At 42.6% G+C, this 15,488-nt stretch overlaps 1 protein-coding gene across 3 annotated transcripts in view; it reads right to left on the reverse strand.

Moving 5' to 3' along the window:
• arid1aa (AT rich interactive domain 1Aa (SWI-like)) overlaps positions 1–12,485 on the reverse strand; it is a 46,657-nt gene extending 34,172 nt beyond the window's left edge. The window contains exons 1-5 of one of the 3 annotated variants that reach the window (XM_034175156.1): positions 12,153–12,485; positions 11,094–12,121; positions 4,914–5,129; positions 4,230–4,829; positions 4,011–4,106 (exon numbers count right to left, since the gene is read on the reverse strand). In XM_034175156.1, coding sequence (XP_034031047.1) covers positions 4,011–4,106; positions 4,230–4,829; positions 4,914–5,129; positions 11,094–12,059 — 1,878 coding nt within the window. In that variant the 5' untranslated portion in view covers positions 12,060–12,121; positions 12,153–12,485. Of the gene's footprint in view, positions 1–4,010; positions 4,107–4,229; positions 4,830–4,913; positions 5,130–11,093; positions 12,122–12,152 lie in introns of those variants that run through there. The other 2 variants (XM_034175157.1, XM_034175158.1) reach the window with 2 other exon arrangements.
• Positions 12,486–15,488: the final 3,003 nt, after the last annotated feature.

Genomic DNA, 15,488 nt, shown 5'->3' on the forward strand with positions numbered 1-15,488 from the left:
TCTAACATTTTGTTTTTACAGCCTTATTACCAAATGGAGTAAATTCATTTTCCCCTCAAAATTCTACTCACAACACCCCATAATGACAACACTTTTTTTTTTTTTTTGCAAATGTATTAAACATAAAAAAATAAGAAATCACACGTGCATAAGTATTCAAACCCTTTTCCCAGTACTTTGTTGATGCACCCTTGGTAGCAATTAAAACCTCAAGTCTTCAAGAATACGATGCCACAAGCTTGGCGCACTTATCTTTGGGCAGTTTTTGCCCATTCCTCTTTGCAGCACCTCTCAAGCTCTATAAGGTTGGATGGAGAGCGTCAGTGCACAGCCATTTCAGATCTCTCCAGAGATGTTCAATCGGATTCAGGTCTGGGCTCTGGCTGGACCACTCAAGGACATTCACAGAGTTGTCCTGAAGCCACTCCTGCGATATCTTGGCTGTGTGTTTAGGGTCATTGTCCTGCTGAATGATGAACCATCACCCCAGTCTAAGGCCAAGAGCGCTCTGGAGCAGGTTTTCATCCAGGATGTCTCTGTACATTGCTGCATTCATCTTTCCCTCAATCCTGACTCATCTCCCAGTTCCTGCCTCTAAAAATATCCCCACAGCATGATGCTGCCACAATGCTTCACTGTAGGGATGGTGCCTGGTTTCCCCCAAACATGACTTACGGCATTCACACCAAATAGTTAAATCTTTGTCTCATGAGACCAGAGAATTTTGCTTCTCATGGTCTGAGAGTCCTTCAGCTGCCTTTTGGCAAACTCCAAGTGGGCTCCCATGTGCCTTTTATTAAGGAGTGGCTGCACCCTGGCAACTCTATGATACAGGCCTGATTGGTAGATTGCTGCAGAGATGGTTGCCCTTCTGGAAGGTTCTATTGTCTCCACAGTGGAATGCTGGAGCTCTGACAGAGTGACCATTGGGTTCTTGGTCACCTCCCTGACTAAGGCCTTTCTCCCCATGATTGCTCAGTTTAGACACGCAAAAAATCTAAACCTTTTTCATAATGTCATTATGGGGTCTTGTATATAGAATTCTGATGAAAAAAATAATTTCATTCATTTTGGAATAAGGCTGAAACAAAAAAAAGTGGAAAAAATGAAGCGCTGAAAATACTTTTCGAATGCAACGTAATCTGTTGTGAACGTAAAACTTGAAAAATTTATGTTATCAGTTTCAAATTTGTATATTTAATAATCATTTATAATTGTTCTGCAAGAGGTCTTTATTTATTCCCCGCAGTACTTTACTTTTCATACTCACTTCAAAAAACAACACAATTTGATACAGGGTGCACAACACAATTATCCCGATTCATGATGTATTGTTACACCCCTCGCTCAAAAGCAAACATTTAAACCTCGTTTACACTGAGCGGTCCAGGTCAGCAAGACATGGTATGGTACGGGTCGGAACGGTTAAATCTAGCATTACTTTGTCTCCACCATCAGCAGCACCCTTATGCTTGGTAGGCGGAGTATGTAGATGATGACATGCATGTCATTGAGAGCATGTACACTGTCACGCAGCCTCACCTCTCCACACGGAGCCCACACAATGTCCTGTTAATTTTTGTCTTGATGGATGGTGGGATTTATTTTTGTCAAGTGCAGAATGCTGAAGAGTTGACTTATGCCTATGGTAAATGCTGCCATGAATGAATAAGGTGCTGTGATTCTTTCACCTTTTAAAATGAGTTAATTTTCTTGCTGTGGGACAAAGTGCTGACATCCTTTGGTTCAGGCTAAGAAACGCACGCAAAGCAGACAAACACAGAGGGACTTCTTTAAAAACCCTGTTACTTCAGCCCCGACAAGGAAATAAAGTACTTCCAGATGTCTTTTTCCAAAATAAGGAGATTACATCAGGCTGTGGCGATGAATCCGACTGAAACGACGTAACAGATAAGGGACCTGTCACACCTTGACGATTTAGCCAGCATATGCAGACCATAGTACAAATGCTGGCATATGTGGGCGTACACCTAATAAATTATGCAGCTGTCACATCTTGGCAATGCTGACAGCCCGTTTCCACCCAGTGGCTCGGGTCAGTACTGCACGGTATGATACGTGCCAGAACAGTCAAGTCTGGCTTGGTTTGCATTTCCACCACCGGCAGTACCCTTTTGTTTGGCAGGTGGAACAGTTGAATATTGTTGAGCACGCCATCGAGCGCACGTACACTGTCGAGCGTCATCTCTTTTCCATACTCAGGAAAAACAGAGTAATTTAACATTATTTTATTTCTGTCTTAGTGGATCATGGGATTTATTTTCATTGCCTGCAGAATGCTGAAGAATCGACTGATGCCCGTGGTAAATGGCGACGTGAATGAATGAGGAGCTGTGACTCTCAACTTTTAAAATAAGTCAATTGTCTTGTTGTGGCGCAAAGAGCCGGCATTCTCTGGTTCAAGCAGAGAAACGCACAAACCACAGATGGACTTGCTTTAAAATGCTACATTTCTTCAGCCACAACAAGGAATTAAAGTATTTTCAAACGTGGATTTCCAAAATCAGGATGCTTTATGTGGTTATCTTTTTGTCAGGCTGTGATGATGAATCTGACTGAAATGAACAGGTAAGATTAAGACTTTATATATCCCCAGTGTGTGAATGATGTTAATATTTGAAACAGTCTGTTTGCATGAGGACTGTAGCTTTGTTTCAATCAATGGACAGCAACAATGGATGTATTTCGACTCATGAATAACAGAAGAAATGTGTGTCAATAATCGCATAACTTACCTACAACTTACAGTATGCCTTGCATATGCAGAATGCATGAGTCGTACATTGGCACAAGTTGAAAATATTGTGCATGCCCAAAATGTTTTCAGGTACTCAGTGTATTAAGAAGTATATCAGCGTGCTTCAACATGCTCTAAACTTATACAAAATTTACCCATAACTTATTAGAGGTATGCCTGGATATGCCAGCGTTTTTAAGGTTAAGGTTAATACTTTATATTTAATCAGTGTGTGCATGATTTTAATATTTGAACAGTCTGAACTGTTCACATGAGGACTGCAGCTTTCACTTTAGTTGCTGAGCCAATCAATGCACAGCAGTGGGTTAGCACCCCCCTTTTGTAATCGGTCGATAATTTTGGGACCCCAACCGATGGGTGCTGAAAAAGTGTTAATGTACGGGTCAGTTATTTTGGTACCCGTTCCTAAATCTGGAGGTGGAAACACACAAACTAGTGTGTTGTACCATGACGTACCGACCGGCTCTGTGGAAACTGGGCTTTATAAGTGCTATTTAACAAATAATAAGGTAAAAAGGTATTTGATATGTATAAGGATTAATCTGAAATATTTATAGTACTACCTGTTAGAATCAAGTCATCTTTAGTGCTTGTGTGTTGTTTCCTTTTACGTTAGTGTAGTAAAAAAAAAAAAATACACAGCAGTACACACATACACTCACTCAGAGGGCTGTGCCTTTACTTATCTTTTCAAAGCGAAAAAAAAAATAAAAGCACATTATTGCTGGGGGTTGTCATGGTTACCAAGGTTTGTAGGATGAGCGCTGAGTCAGCACAGCAGCAGCCTTGCCATGTGAATTCAACACACAAACTCGTTCGTATTCATCTCAAATTTACTCATTTAGACAGCGTCAGCCGCACTTAACGGCACAATGTATGAAACCATGCAGGGACACAAGGTCCTGCAGCCATGACACAGACAACTCAACCAAAAAAATATTTAGACTCTTACCCAAAGTGATATCAAGAAATTAAAAATGCATTAACACAAGGTCCTGCAGCCATGACACAGACAACTCAACCAAAAAAATATTTAGACTCTTACCCAAAGTGATATCAAGAAATTAAAAATGCATTAAGCTTAAAGTAGTACTGATGTATTCTGTGACATCAGAGACTACAAAGCACCATGTGACACAATCCTTTTTAACTTAGGTTAAAGAGGACGGGGAAAAAAACAGCTGTGACAAAAAGGATTTCCAAGATCTACTCTAATGCAACTATAACTGACCGGAAGGCTGGAGGGACGGCCCTGACCGTCCTCTTGGCCAGTTTTAGGTTGAGTGGATGGAGGGGCATTGGATTGAAATGAGTCCTGGGAAACCTCCTAAAAGACAACAGAACATGTGCTGAAGTGTACTGCCAGTAACACAAAAACCCCATCCACATGAACACATGCAGAGAAAGAGAATTCAGTATGAAGAATGTGATCCCAGGCCGGCTGTAGTACCTGCTGTTGTGGAGGAGGAAAGCGTTGATAAGGTGACTGCTGTGCTTGCTGTTGAGGGTTCTGTGGATAAGCTGCAGGCTGGCTCTGTGGGTGTTGGCTGTGTCCCGGTGGTTGCTGTGGAGGCTGAGCCTGTGTCTGCTGTTGCTGTGAGGAGAGCTGCTGAGGACCCTGTGTGGACCCAGGGTAGCTGGACTGGCTCTGAGATCCAGGAGGAGCCTGGGAACTTTGCTGCTGAGGGGCCTGATTAGGAGGACCCTGCTGCTGGGAATAAGGAGACTGGCCAGACGGTGGGGCTGAGGCTTGGGAATAAGGCGTCTGAGACTGTGGGGTCCCTTGGGATGAGCCTGGCAGTGGCCCCTGGGACTGTGAGGCCATGTGGGGCTGTTGATATGGTGGTCCTCCTTGAGTGTGTGACACGGAAGTCGTTGGTGGGTGGGGCTGTCCAGGGTACGCCGTTTGCCCACCTGGTTGGCCTGGAGCAGGCTGGGAGTAAGGAGACTGTTGCTGGCTTGGGTGAGAAGCCTGGCCAGGCTGGCTGTAATACGATGCCTGACCCTGGGAGCCATATGCTCCTGGTCCTTGCTGTCCATAAGGGCCCATCTATACAGAAAACATGAACATTCTAAGCCTTGGAAAACAACTGAAGAGAAACATGATTATTTTATGAGTAAATGGAACCAGTACCTGTGGTCCATAAGGCATGCTTCCGATGCCTCCGGGGGTGCGTCCTTGCATTCCTACAGGGTATCTCTGGGGTCCCGGAGGGCCATAACCCTGACCAGGGTAACCAGGCCCCTGGTGACCTGTGGGAGGTCCCTGCTGTGACTGCTGCGTGTATGGACTACCTGCCCCATATGGCTGACCTCTCATCTTCCCCATTGGGTCCATGGAACCAGGCGGCTGGACATGAACAAAGGCAATACAGTACATTAACCAAACAGATTAGGAGAAACAGAAATAGCATACATTATGACTTAGATGTAGGGATGGGAATTGAGAACCGGTTCAATTTGATAACCAGGTCCAAACTTTTCAATCAGTCAGAAGCATATCCATCAGATATTACCAATTCCTTTCCTCTTTGTCAACAATTTTTTTTCTGACAGTTCTGTGTTGCAACCTCATGTGTCATGATGTCAAATATAATGTCATGATGTCAACCTTTGCATCCAGCTCCCAGGAAACAGCTGCATTAATGCTGAAAATCTCTCTAGACGTTAATATTTCCCCACACATAAAATTGATCAGGAATCAATAAGGGAATTAAAAAAAGAATCTACCAGATAGGCAGAGCAAATCTTATCAATTCCCTACTTTGATGCAGACTCAGGGATGCAATATTTAGTGTAGAGAAGAAAAAAAAAATCTGGTTAAAAACATGAATGAATAAGAAGACTGTGCATTTTCCACCATATTTCCCACGGTCATTACTCTGATTTGTTTTCCACCTCACTTTGCCGTAGTTTCGGAAGTCAACAGAGCTATATATATCTGCTTTCGAAAGGAGGGCAGTCTGCCCAATCTTAAACATATCCCAGCTGTGCTACTGTTTTGAGCTTGATCCAAGTTTCTTTTTTCCCCCCCGAGAGACGGCAGTTTGGCTCTGCATGAATGACACCAGAAATGAAGGAGGTGTTTCCATAACAGCCTGAGAGCGTGAAAGAGGCACAAGAGCATATTCAGCCTTTTAACCAAGATGCTAGAACTAATTTTCAGATTACAAAATAAACACCACATCCACATCTTCAACTACATTTGCCAGGATGCCACTTGAGTATTACCTCACATAACGACAAAACTGCTTCAATGAAAAGAATGAGAATTTCACATTGAGGTTCATATTAATTTCAACAAAAGAACATACTTGGGTGACTAAAAGTGTCCCCTTCTCATTACATGAATTGAATTCCCAGATGTGCACTTGGACAAGGGGAACCTTTCCTGCTTGTGACCAGCCCTTTACAAATAGCAGGTAAAATGCCTTACATGACATTTTGTAGATCCAAGATAATGAAATGAAATAAATAAGAGCAGCACATGGCTAATCTGCATAAGACGGAGAGGAAACTCCCTTGGCGGGTGAGAGATGGTGGACTGCCTTCTGATTGGCTTGGGGGGGAGGATTGGGGGGAAATTCTTTGCAAGCATACAGCGAAAGTTGTGTGGCATGCCAGACAGAGTGGCAACACACGTGCAAAGCTGACAGAGCAGTGCTCAAATATGACTTTTGATAATATCAAGATGGAATAATTGTGCCGATCCACCTCCATTTAAAGAACTGATCTTTGGACCACAACCATCAGAACAGTTATGTAAGTCAGCAAGACAAACTGATGTATTATTAGGAAACACAGATAATGGTCAAACACTACATTACACCCATTTAACTACCTCTGCACAAAGGTTTTTCTTTCAGTAGCATTCATTTGCTCACATGCAAAACATAGAGGAATAATCAAAGTTATTAAGAGGAAGAAGCTACTAAAATTTGAGGCTTATCAAAATACAGTTGTGAATTCTGTTTCCCTTTTTGTTTTCTCTCTTTCTTTAATATTTTGACATGGGCCAACTTGAAAGATTTCAATAAATTACTGAGCTTGATTAAACCTGTCAGCTGCATACATTTCAATTATGAATGAGACAAATTTTGATGTGGACGAGGTGATGCCCGTTAAGCAAAAGATTTTGGGAAGCACATTTAGCTACAAAACCCTAGAATTTTGCAACAGTATATTGCATTCTGTTGATCTATTTGTTAGAATGTAATAACCTTATTAACATCACCCATGTCTGTTCAATATAATACAAGTGACTCCTTATTGGCACAAAATTTCACTTCAAGATTTTCTGTTGTGGGTTACTGCAGAAGTCAGATTTGCCTCCCACAATGCACTACGCGCCATAGCAACCAGCACTGAGGGTAAAACCAAGCATCATTCAATACATATCTGAAGGTAGGTTTGTGCCATTTCTGTAATTTAGTCATACACAAACAAAGTTGCGTCGATGGGTGTAAAAACCCATTGACGCAATGTAATGGGTGCTAAAGGGGAACAGTTCTCATTTTTCTTGACCTCAGGAGAAGCAATTTAACCAGAAAGAAGACAGAAATAGCTCCAACTGATTGGCAGACATGCTACCCCAGCTAGCACTAAATTATGGTTGCCCAAATTGGATAATTATTATATTTGAGCTTCACGTATCATAGAAGGTAAGCTGTCAATTCGCATTCTACCTCCACTAGTGTAGTGGCAATGAATATTTATTTTTTTAACTAAGTAGATATTGACTTTGATATCAGTGAGATTGCTTTTGATCCCACTGCTTAAGAATGCATTACAGAAAACACAATTTTTGATGGGTCCCAAAATAGACTTAAAGATAGAGATTTATAATGAAACCCCTATGGAATGTTTTGCATTTTAGTGCCTTTTATTTCCACGTTATGTACCAGCCAAAGACCAGCTGGTACATTTGACGCCATATCCCAACACAAAAAATTGGTATGTTGCTACATATATCATCTGACTGTGGATGACACCATTAAACACAGTATTTGATTGCCACGTTTTACATGGACCAACCCATGTAAAATTCATGTCTAGAATCTCAAATGTCACCTGTACTCTATGCTTGTGATCATCTACTTGTTTTACCCTTTGTAAAGATAACTATACCAAGAGGTTGTTGCAAGGTGACTGTGAAGACATGTCATGTTTGCCATAATAATACTTGATAGGATTTAACAAGATCAGTGTGTACATTTTTTGAGAGAATGTTTGAAATGTTGAAAAATAAAATCTCTTCTCAAAAAAAAAAAAAAGACTTACTGGGAATTTTGTGTTAATACACATTCACCATTTCTCCATTATTTGGTGATCACTTAAAATCATTTTTAGTAATCCTGTTAACAAACAAACAGATCACCATCAAACCTCATTAAAAGAGATACTGCCATTTGTCCAAAACTAAGCTGCCACAATACTAGAATTTCAAACTTGATATAGATACCCAGGAAAACACCCAATAATCTATACCATTTTCAACAGCACTGGGGAAAAGTGATAAAAACAAAACCAAAAATTAAACAGACTTTTTTTTCCCAAATAAAGATTAGAATAATAACATAACAATAACCCCTTTGAGTCTGGTCTGCTTGAGGTTTCTTCCTCAGAGGGAGTTTTTCCTTACCACTGTTGCTCTGGGGGTTAGTAAGTAGAGCCCGACCGATGTATCAGCCGGCCGATATTATTGGCCGATATAAGCCCTTTTCAAAGTGCTCACTATCGACCGAAATTTTGCCGATAGAACGCCGATAATTTTTCATAAACAGAACAGTTTGTGTTTGTGTCGGCAATGTAAAATGTCCTTGCACCGTTTGTCCCAGTAGATGGAGCTCTGACTCCATTCAACTGAGAGCTGCTTACACCCCTGCTTAAATGTGTTCATCACCAGCCCCCGTAGTTCACCGTCACACTGCACTGATCGGCAGACAAAAGCATACAAGTAAGTTTATAAGGATGTTGATTGTAATAACTTTGCGATTACATTCACCCCACATTTCTCCAGTTTCAGTTCAACTCAGTTTGATTAACTCAGTTTATGTAGTAATGTGTCAAATGTGCTTCATTCCGTCGGTCACGGTTTTTATCAAGCCCACGTTGTGTAGACCTTATTTTCAGCATGAAAAACTTTCGTTTACTGCCAAGAGGTTGAAACATTCAGATTCACTGGTCGTCCAGAAGGGTTCTGGGAATTATTGCCATTCGCCATAAACCCTCTGGGGCCGATGCCGTCGTATATGACGGCTGGGACCAAGCTTTACTAAACTGTAAATAACTTTTTAATGATATGAGATAGAAACTTACTTTTTTTTTTGCTGAAAAGTTAACTCTGCAACTTTTCATCCACCGTTGGCCATCTTGGTACTCCTCATAGAAGATGCGTGATGATGTGCGCAATGTGAGTGTCCAATCAGAATTGGTTCTCCGTCACATGGTTTTCCAAAATCCAATCGTAGGGCAGATTTACCTCACGTGATATGGCAAAGATCGTTTTCAGGAGTGATATCTTACTAGTTGGCCTGTTTGAATAGCCCCCTAACTGCTCCAATTGCATGTTTAAAAAATTGCATTTTTTAAACTTGAAAATTCTTCTCTGTTATAAAGTTAATCAATATGAGGACAAAGCTTTAGCTTTTAGCTCATACCTTTTTTGTTAAGGGTCCAAAAAAGAACATTTTATTCATAAATAATAAAATAAAATAATAGTATCGGCTGATTTATCAGCTATCAGCAAATCAGTCGATTTATCGATTATCGGCATTTTTTCATCCAAATATCGTTATCGGCATCAGCCTCAAAAAAGCCATATCGGTCGGGCTCTATTAGCAAGGTTAGACCTTACTTGTGTGAAGGGCCTTGAGGCAACTCTGTTGTGATTTGGTGCTATATAAATGAAAATAAATTGAAATTGAAAAATCAATGACAACACTATTTTGAGTTGTCTGACGTAGTACAAAACAAAAACAGAGTACAGTAACATAATTGTTAACTTACATATAGGTAGTGCAAAAATAAATAAAACATTCCCAAATAATTTTCCATCAATACTGTTGCAAATGAGTATCTAATCTGATATTACTTTTTAGTACTGCTTCGTATAGAAGCATCTTTTTTTTTTTTGACAACCCTACTCCAATGACACAAGGACACGAGCATGAATACACAATGACGCAGTCTGCCACTGTAAAATAAGTAAAATTTTCAACCATCAGGTTACACACTGCGATGGGATGAGCGCAAAACCAAGCGGACAGCTCTCTTGATTTTTTGTGACATTGAAATATGCATGCTAAAAGGGAAATAAAGTAGCAAATCTAAAGACTTGCCACACTGAATGCTGCTGTAGAAGAGGATAGAAGAGCAGCGAAGCAGCAGTGCCTCTAGTGACCCTCTGATGAGTTAATGCTGTCTGCTCTTATCAGCAACTGTTGCCTTGCATCACATGTAATTATAAATGGCCATGAGCAGTGGATTGAGGAGCCAATCAGATTTCAGCTAGCATGTCAAACCAAGACCAACTATCTCCTGGCTTTGACAGCAGGATTTTTACCTCCACAATTCAAATCCCAGTGCAAACTGCAAACCTGCAGCCTGCTCGCCGCTGCGGCTCGACCGACTGTTTACAGGCGGCGTACGCGGCCGCGACCACGGAAGGGAGTCGCAATTAATCGATACGCGATCAAACGACAAGAATTTACAAGCTTTTCGCACACCATGCAGAACATTTAAAAGCATTTTTTAAGCCCAACAGGGAGAGATTTGTTTGACATGGAGCGCATTCCTTCCACTGTAGCCACAAAATGACCTGTTTTTTTTTTTGTTTGTTTTTTTTAAAGGGGACAGGAAAATAAAGCAACAGAAATGCAAATATACGCTCTGTTATCGCATAATAACGTGTGAACACGTTTGTGTATTACTGCTACATTTATACTGGAATACACGCAAAAACGAAGGTTGAAGCGCAGAAAAAAGTGTACGAGGAGGTGAAAAGGAGGCATTTTAGCCTCCTTTTTCACCCCCAAAGTCGGGCCTTCTCGGCTCCTCCACGACGCTTTTATTTAACAACTTTTAGCTTTAAACGAGTACCAAGGAACGTCTTTTGAGCTGTATTAGATTAAAACATTTATTTAAAGGTGTGGTGTGTGTAAAGGATGAAAAAACAGACGACAGGCAGCCATTTTAGAGTCTTTGCGAACTAGACAATGGCTGGCCTGCTAACGTTTGAACTAGCTTAAAGAGGAGTGAAGCAAACCAGACACGAACTCCGATAAGAACGGAGGGGGTTGATTTTATTTTTTACCTGAGTTCTACCCAGCGGCTGGCCCGCACTCCCCGGGCTCATGGGCGACGGGTGATGGCTCCTTTGTTGCCAGCTGGCCGGGTTGCTGCCTCCATACTGGCCGCCGCCGCTGCCCATGTTGTCCGCCGCCGCTTTCCCGGCTGCTTCCTGGCTGCTGCCGCCGCCGCTGCTGCTGCTGCTGCTGTAGTCGCTCGGCGGGTAGGTCGGGTAGCCCCGCGTCGAGCTGGGAGAGGTCAGCAGCTTGTTGAGGGTCGGGGTGGATGTGGGCTGAGGGTTTCCCATGTTATACCTCTGGTTGTTGTAAGATCCAGCCATAGCTGCCCCGCTCGGCGCCGGTTGCTGCTGCTTAGCGGGCTGCTGCTGCTGCTGCTGTCCTCCAGCCGTCGGCGCCTGGCCGCTGCGAGGGGAGTTCACGCCGTACCCTTGGCCCGGATATGGAGTCCTGTTAGGAAACGGGTTGTAACTGTTAAACTGGTGATTGGAGAAGCCATGATCGTGCGAATTGGCCTGATACGGGTCTATCATGTTGCCGTGTTGCACGACCGGACCCGCAGCAGCTGCCATGCCAGGGCTTTGTTGTCCGCCATGTTGATGAAAAGGGGCCCGAGCGTAGTGCTGACTGTATCCGTACGAAGGTGGAGGGAAAGCGGGGCCGTGGTGATGCACCAAACCGGGGTGGTTGTTCCCCTCCGCTCCGACAGAGTCATTCTGGTTATTATTGTTAGCCCTGGGCGGATTCCCATTCCCGTTCTTCATCTCGGGTTCCCCTCCTCCCCCTGCATTTCCAGCGTCGGCCCCGTCCTGCAGATCCCCCCGGCCCGGCGATCCGTTGTCCAACCCCGGCTGCTTTTTGTCTGAGTGCTTCTCCCCCGGTACCGACTCCTCCTTCGGGTCTCGATCCGGCTTTCTGAGTTCTGAAGGCGGGCTGGTATTCAGAGTGGCGGCGCTGGCGACCTGAGCGGCCATGATATTCCCCCCCCACCTCTCTCTCTCGCTCTCTTCTCTCTCTCCCCTCTCTCGCTCTCTCTCTCTGTCTCTCTTCTATCTCTCTGTCTTTACGCGAGTCAGTCACAATCAAAAGCTAGCATTGAATATAAATAATAGTTTATACCCATTTATCCTTGTGTCGATTCATTCCCCACCCCTTACACCGGACCCAATCCGGCCGCCATCCCCCTGGTCGCAGGTCCGTAAACGGTTTAGAGAGGTGATGGAGGCTCCATTCAATGCGTAAAAAAGCGACAGAAATTGTTGTGGGAGTTGTGTTACTGAACCCGGGTAGAGGAGGCAGGCAACGAACCCAACCAACACGAGGCTCCGCTACATACAGCCATTTTACCGAGCCGCACGGACGGCTGCAAAACCCGACCTGGATCTCCTGCAGGACCAGGAGCCGAGTTCGAGCTCCTCCAGCCTCTCTCAGTCTCACAAGTCCACATGCATTTTGCATTATATACCAGTAACAAAGCCGTGTAGGTTCGGACACGCGTTTGTGATCACAACATTAAAGATACAGTATGTAGGATTTGGGGGCGTTTATTCGCAGCTATGAAATATAGCATTCTTTAATTACTTGCAGCAGTGGATCGATTGTTTTTTTTTTTTTCACGTGACAACACGGAACCGGAAGTCGGCCATATTGGTGATATTACTTTTCCACACTGCTAACACTTTCAATATATTGTCACCTTCCTAAAATAAAGGCCTAAGTCATGTTTTTGTGTTTTTGAGAAAACACAAAGGAAAACATAAGAGCTTTAGTGGCTGAGTAGAGTTTCATTTTCCTGAAGCAGTCGCCATTTTGAAAAGCTTCTAAAATTGCTTAAGTCACTATTCTTTTGACTTAGGCAAAATAATATGGCTTAAGTCACACTCTTGAGATAGGCCATTATACAACTGGGGTGGAATTGCATGATCTCCTCAGCTGAAGATTTAAGCGAGTTTGCCACAGGTAGCCAGCATCATAGGGAGATGATATAGGCAAAAAAAAAAAAAATCACTTTTGGAAAAAATGACTTAGCCCATTATTTTAGGAAGGTGGCATATTAGATATTTAGACATATTTCAGTTTCCCTTGTCTACTTCTTGGCCTACATATCTAATTCACTTTTTTGCTGGTACAATTTATGCTACTCCATATCCGCAACTCCACAGCCACCCAAAACCATCTGTGTTATTGTGAACCCTCTCCATAGCCTGATGTGCACCTCCCAAAAATTTATGGCAAGTGCACCTAACAACTGCATTTTGATTATGGAACAAATAGAGGAACTTTTGGCAGACGAAGTCCACAAATTATGACCTCCTTTACAACACAGCGTTGAAAAACTACAGACACTCAAATGATCCAGCAATTCATGGAGGGAAACTCCACATAACGTTGGCTTAGAGGTCGATGATTGCATAAAGAAGTGGCGGTAGTCGAAGGACAAATATGTCCATCTCAAAAAAAAAAAAAAAAGACCAGAGGCAGTGGCAAGTGGCAAGAAAGCCCCTGTCCATCATGTTTTCTCATCACGGCCCCTCACTGTTCTGGTGGTAAATTGCATTGCGATACCCACCAACGCAACAGAGAACTTCGCAAGGCTCATACCCACTTCGACATGATTACGTGGCCACGGAGTTACTGAGTTGCAGAACTATTTCCAACAGACACCCACACCTACTGCCAATGCTAAAAATCGGTCCCCCCCCCCCGGCTTCACTGCGCATGCGTCATTTCAGAGCGTCAGTAGCGTTTCACCGATTATCGCCTCATTTCTGCTTAAAACTATCTTGTTTCTGCTTAAAACTGACTTTAGAATGATTTAAGAGGTTTTACTTTGTCATCGGATGATTAATAATCACATTATTCTCCTTGGATCGTTTTGGGTGTAGAGAGTCAGACTCAAAGAGTCAGACTCAGACGTGCTGCTATGGCGCTCTGATCAGTCCCCTGTTTTTTATTATGAAATAATGATGAATTTATGTGGAAATGATTGTTGTACTAAAGCTTCAGATATCTGCTGCTGAGACAGATGATGACTGGAGAGCAGTTTTAAGCAGAAACGAGGCGATAATCGGTGAATCGCTGCTGACGCTCCAAAATGACACATGTGCAAGCAGGGGACCGTTTGGTCTGCGACACCAGCCTTTATTTTTCACCACAGTGGTTAAGACAGACTATCACCCTGCTGCTGTGTCAGTAATTCACTTTATGGCAAATAGCAGCAGTAACCACGGTAAGTTCTTTTGCTTTTAAGCTAACTAGGTTGGCACCAATCAGAGTGGGAAAAATGAGCAATTCCCACTCTGAAACTAAACCTTACCATCATATCGCATCTAAGCTTTTGTAGTTTTTCAAGTCCTTGGATGTATGGGGCTAGATGTAAATACACAGCACACGTTTCCCTCATCTTTTGTTTACTCGTCAGTGCCTCCATGACGGCTGCACATCCGGGTCATGCGCATAATTCTGACGTCAGTGAAAACACTCCAGGCAGGTTTCAGTTACACTCTAAATTGTGTACTGTGAGGTAGGAAATTGAAAATACAATTAATGGAAAAGCATGTATACAGTAAAATTACCAGTGTAAAACTAACACTGACAGTACATATACTGTGTATGGTCCTACTGTGGTCAGAGTGGGACCATATGTTTGTTCACTGTCAGAGTTAATTTAACACTGGTGATTTTACCATGTACCTTGGAAAAAAAAACTCAAATATTGCAAAAAAAAAAAAAAAAAGTTTTTAGGCTTGCATGAGGTGTGAAGTTTTTTCCAGGCAATTTGAAAAAGCTTGATTAAAAAAAATAAAAACTTCAATGGAAACACTTTTTCCTCAGTTACATCTAACATGATGTACAGAAAGGGTCATGTGACATTCTAAAATACATGGCACAGTATGTGGGGATGAAGTAAGAGACGGAGAACTTGTTAAACATGAAGAATGATTTTACACCAGTGTTGCATAAAAAAAAAACTATATACATACTTAGCGGGACTTATCAATCCGTTGCATTGATTTTTGGAAATACAGTTCTTCCAAGAGTCTCACAAAAATCGATTATCACTAGATGACAAACCCCAGCACTGGCTTTCAATCACTCAATGGAAACGCTGTCATTCCGATAATGTTTTTGTTGACATTCTGAAAATATCACTTAACTTTTTCACAAATCTGTCATGGAAACCAACCTAGTTTGTTTTCCTAAGAATGAAAGCTTAAAATCTACATGGCAGCCCCCTCATGGAGGCCGCCACATTGGACCACCGTGTTAATACAGTAGCCCAAATGCAACATACAGTATGTACTTCAGCTATGGCATTTTGCAGAGTGGGCGAAAGACTGAATAAAAAAGAAGAGGAATCCCTGGCTCCTCCCCTATTGACGCCTTTACGGTGTCAAATCTCG

The sequence above is a fragment of the Thalassophryne amazonica genome, chromosome 7 (genome assembly GCF_902500255.1).
Source record: "Thalassophryne amazonica chromosome 7, fThaAma1.1, whole genome shotgun sequence".
NCBI classification, from domain to species: domain Eukaryota; kingdom Metazoa; phylum Chordata; class Actinopteri; order Batrachoidiformes; family Batrachoididae; genus Thalassophryne; species Thalassophryne amazonica.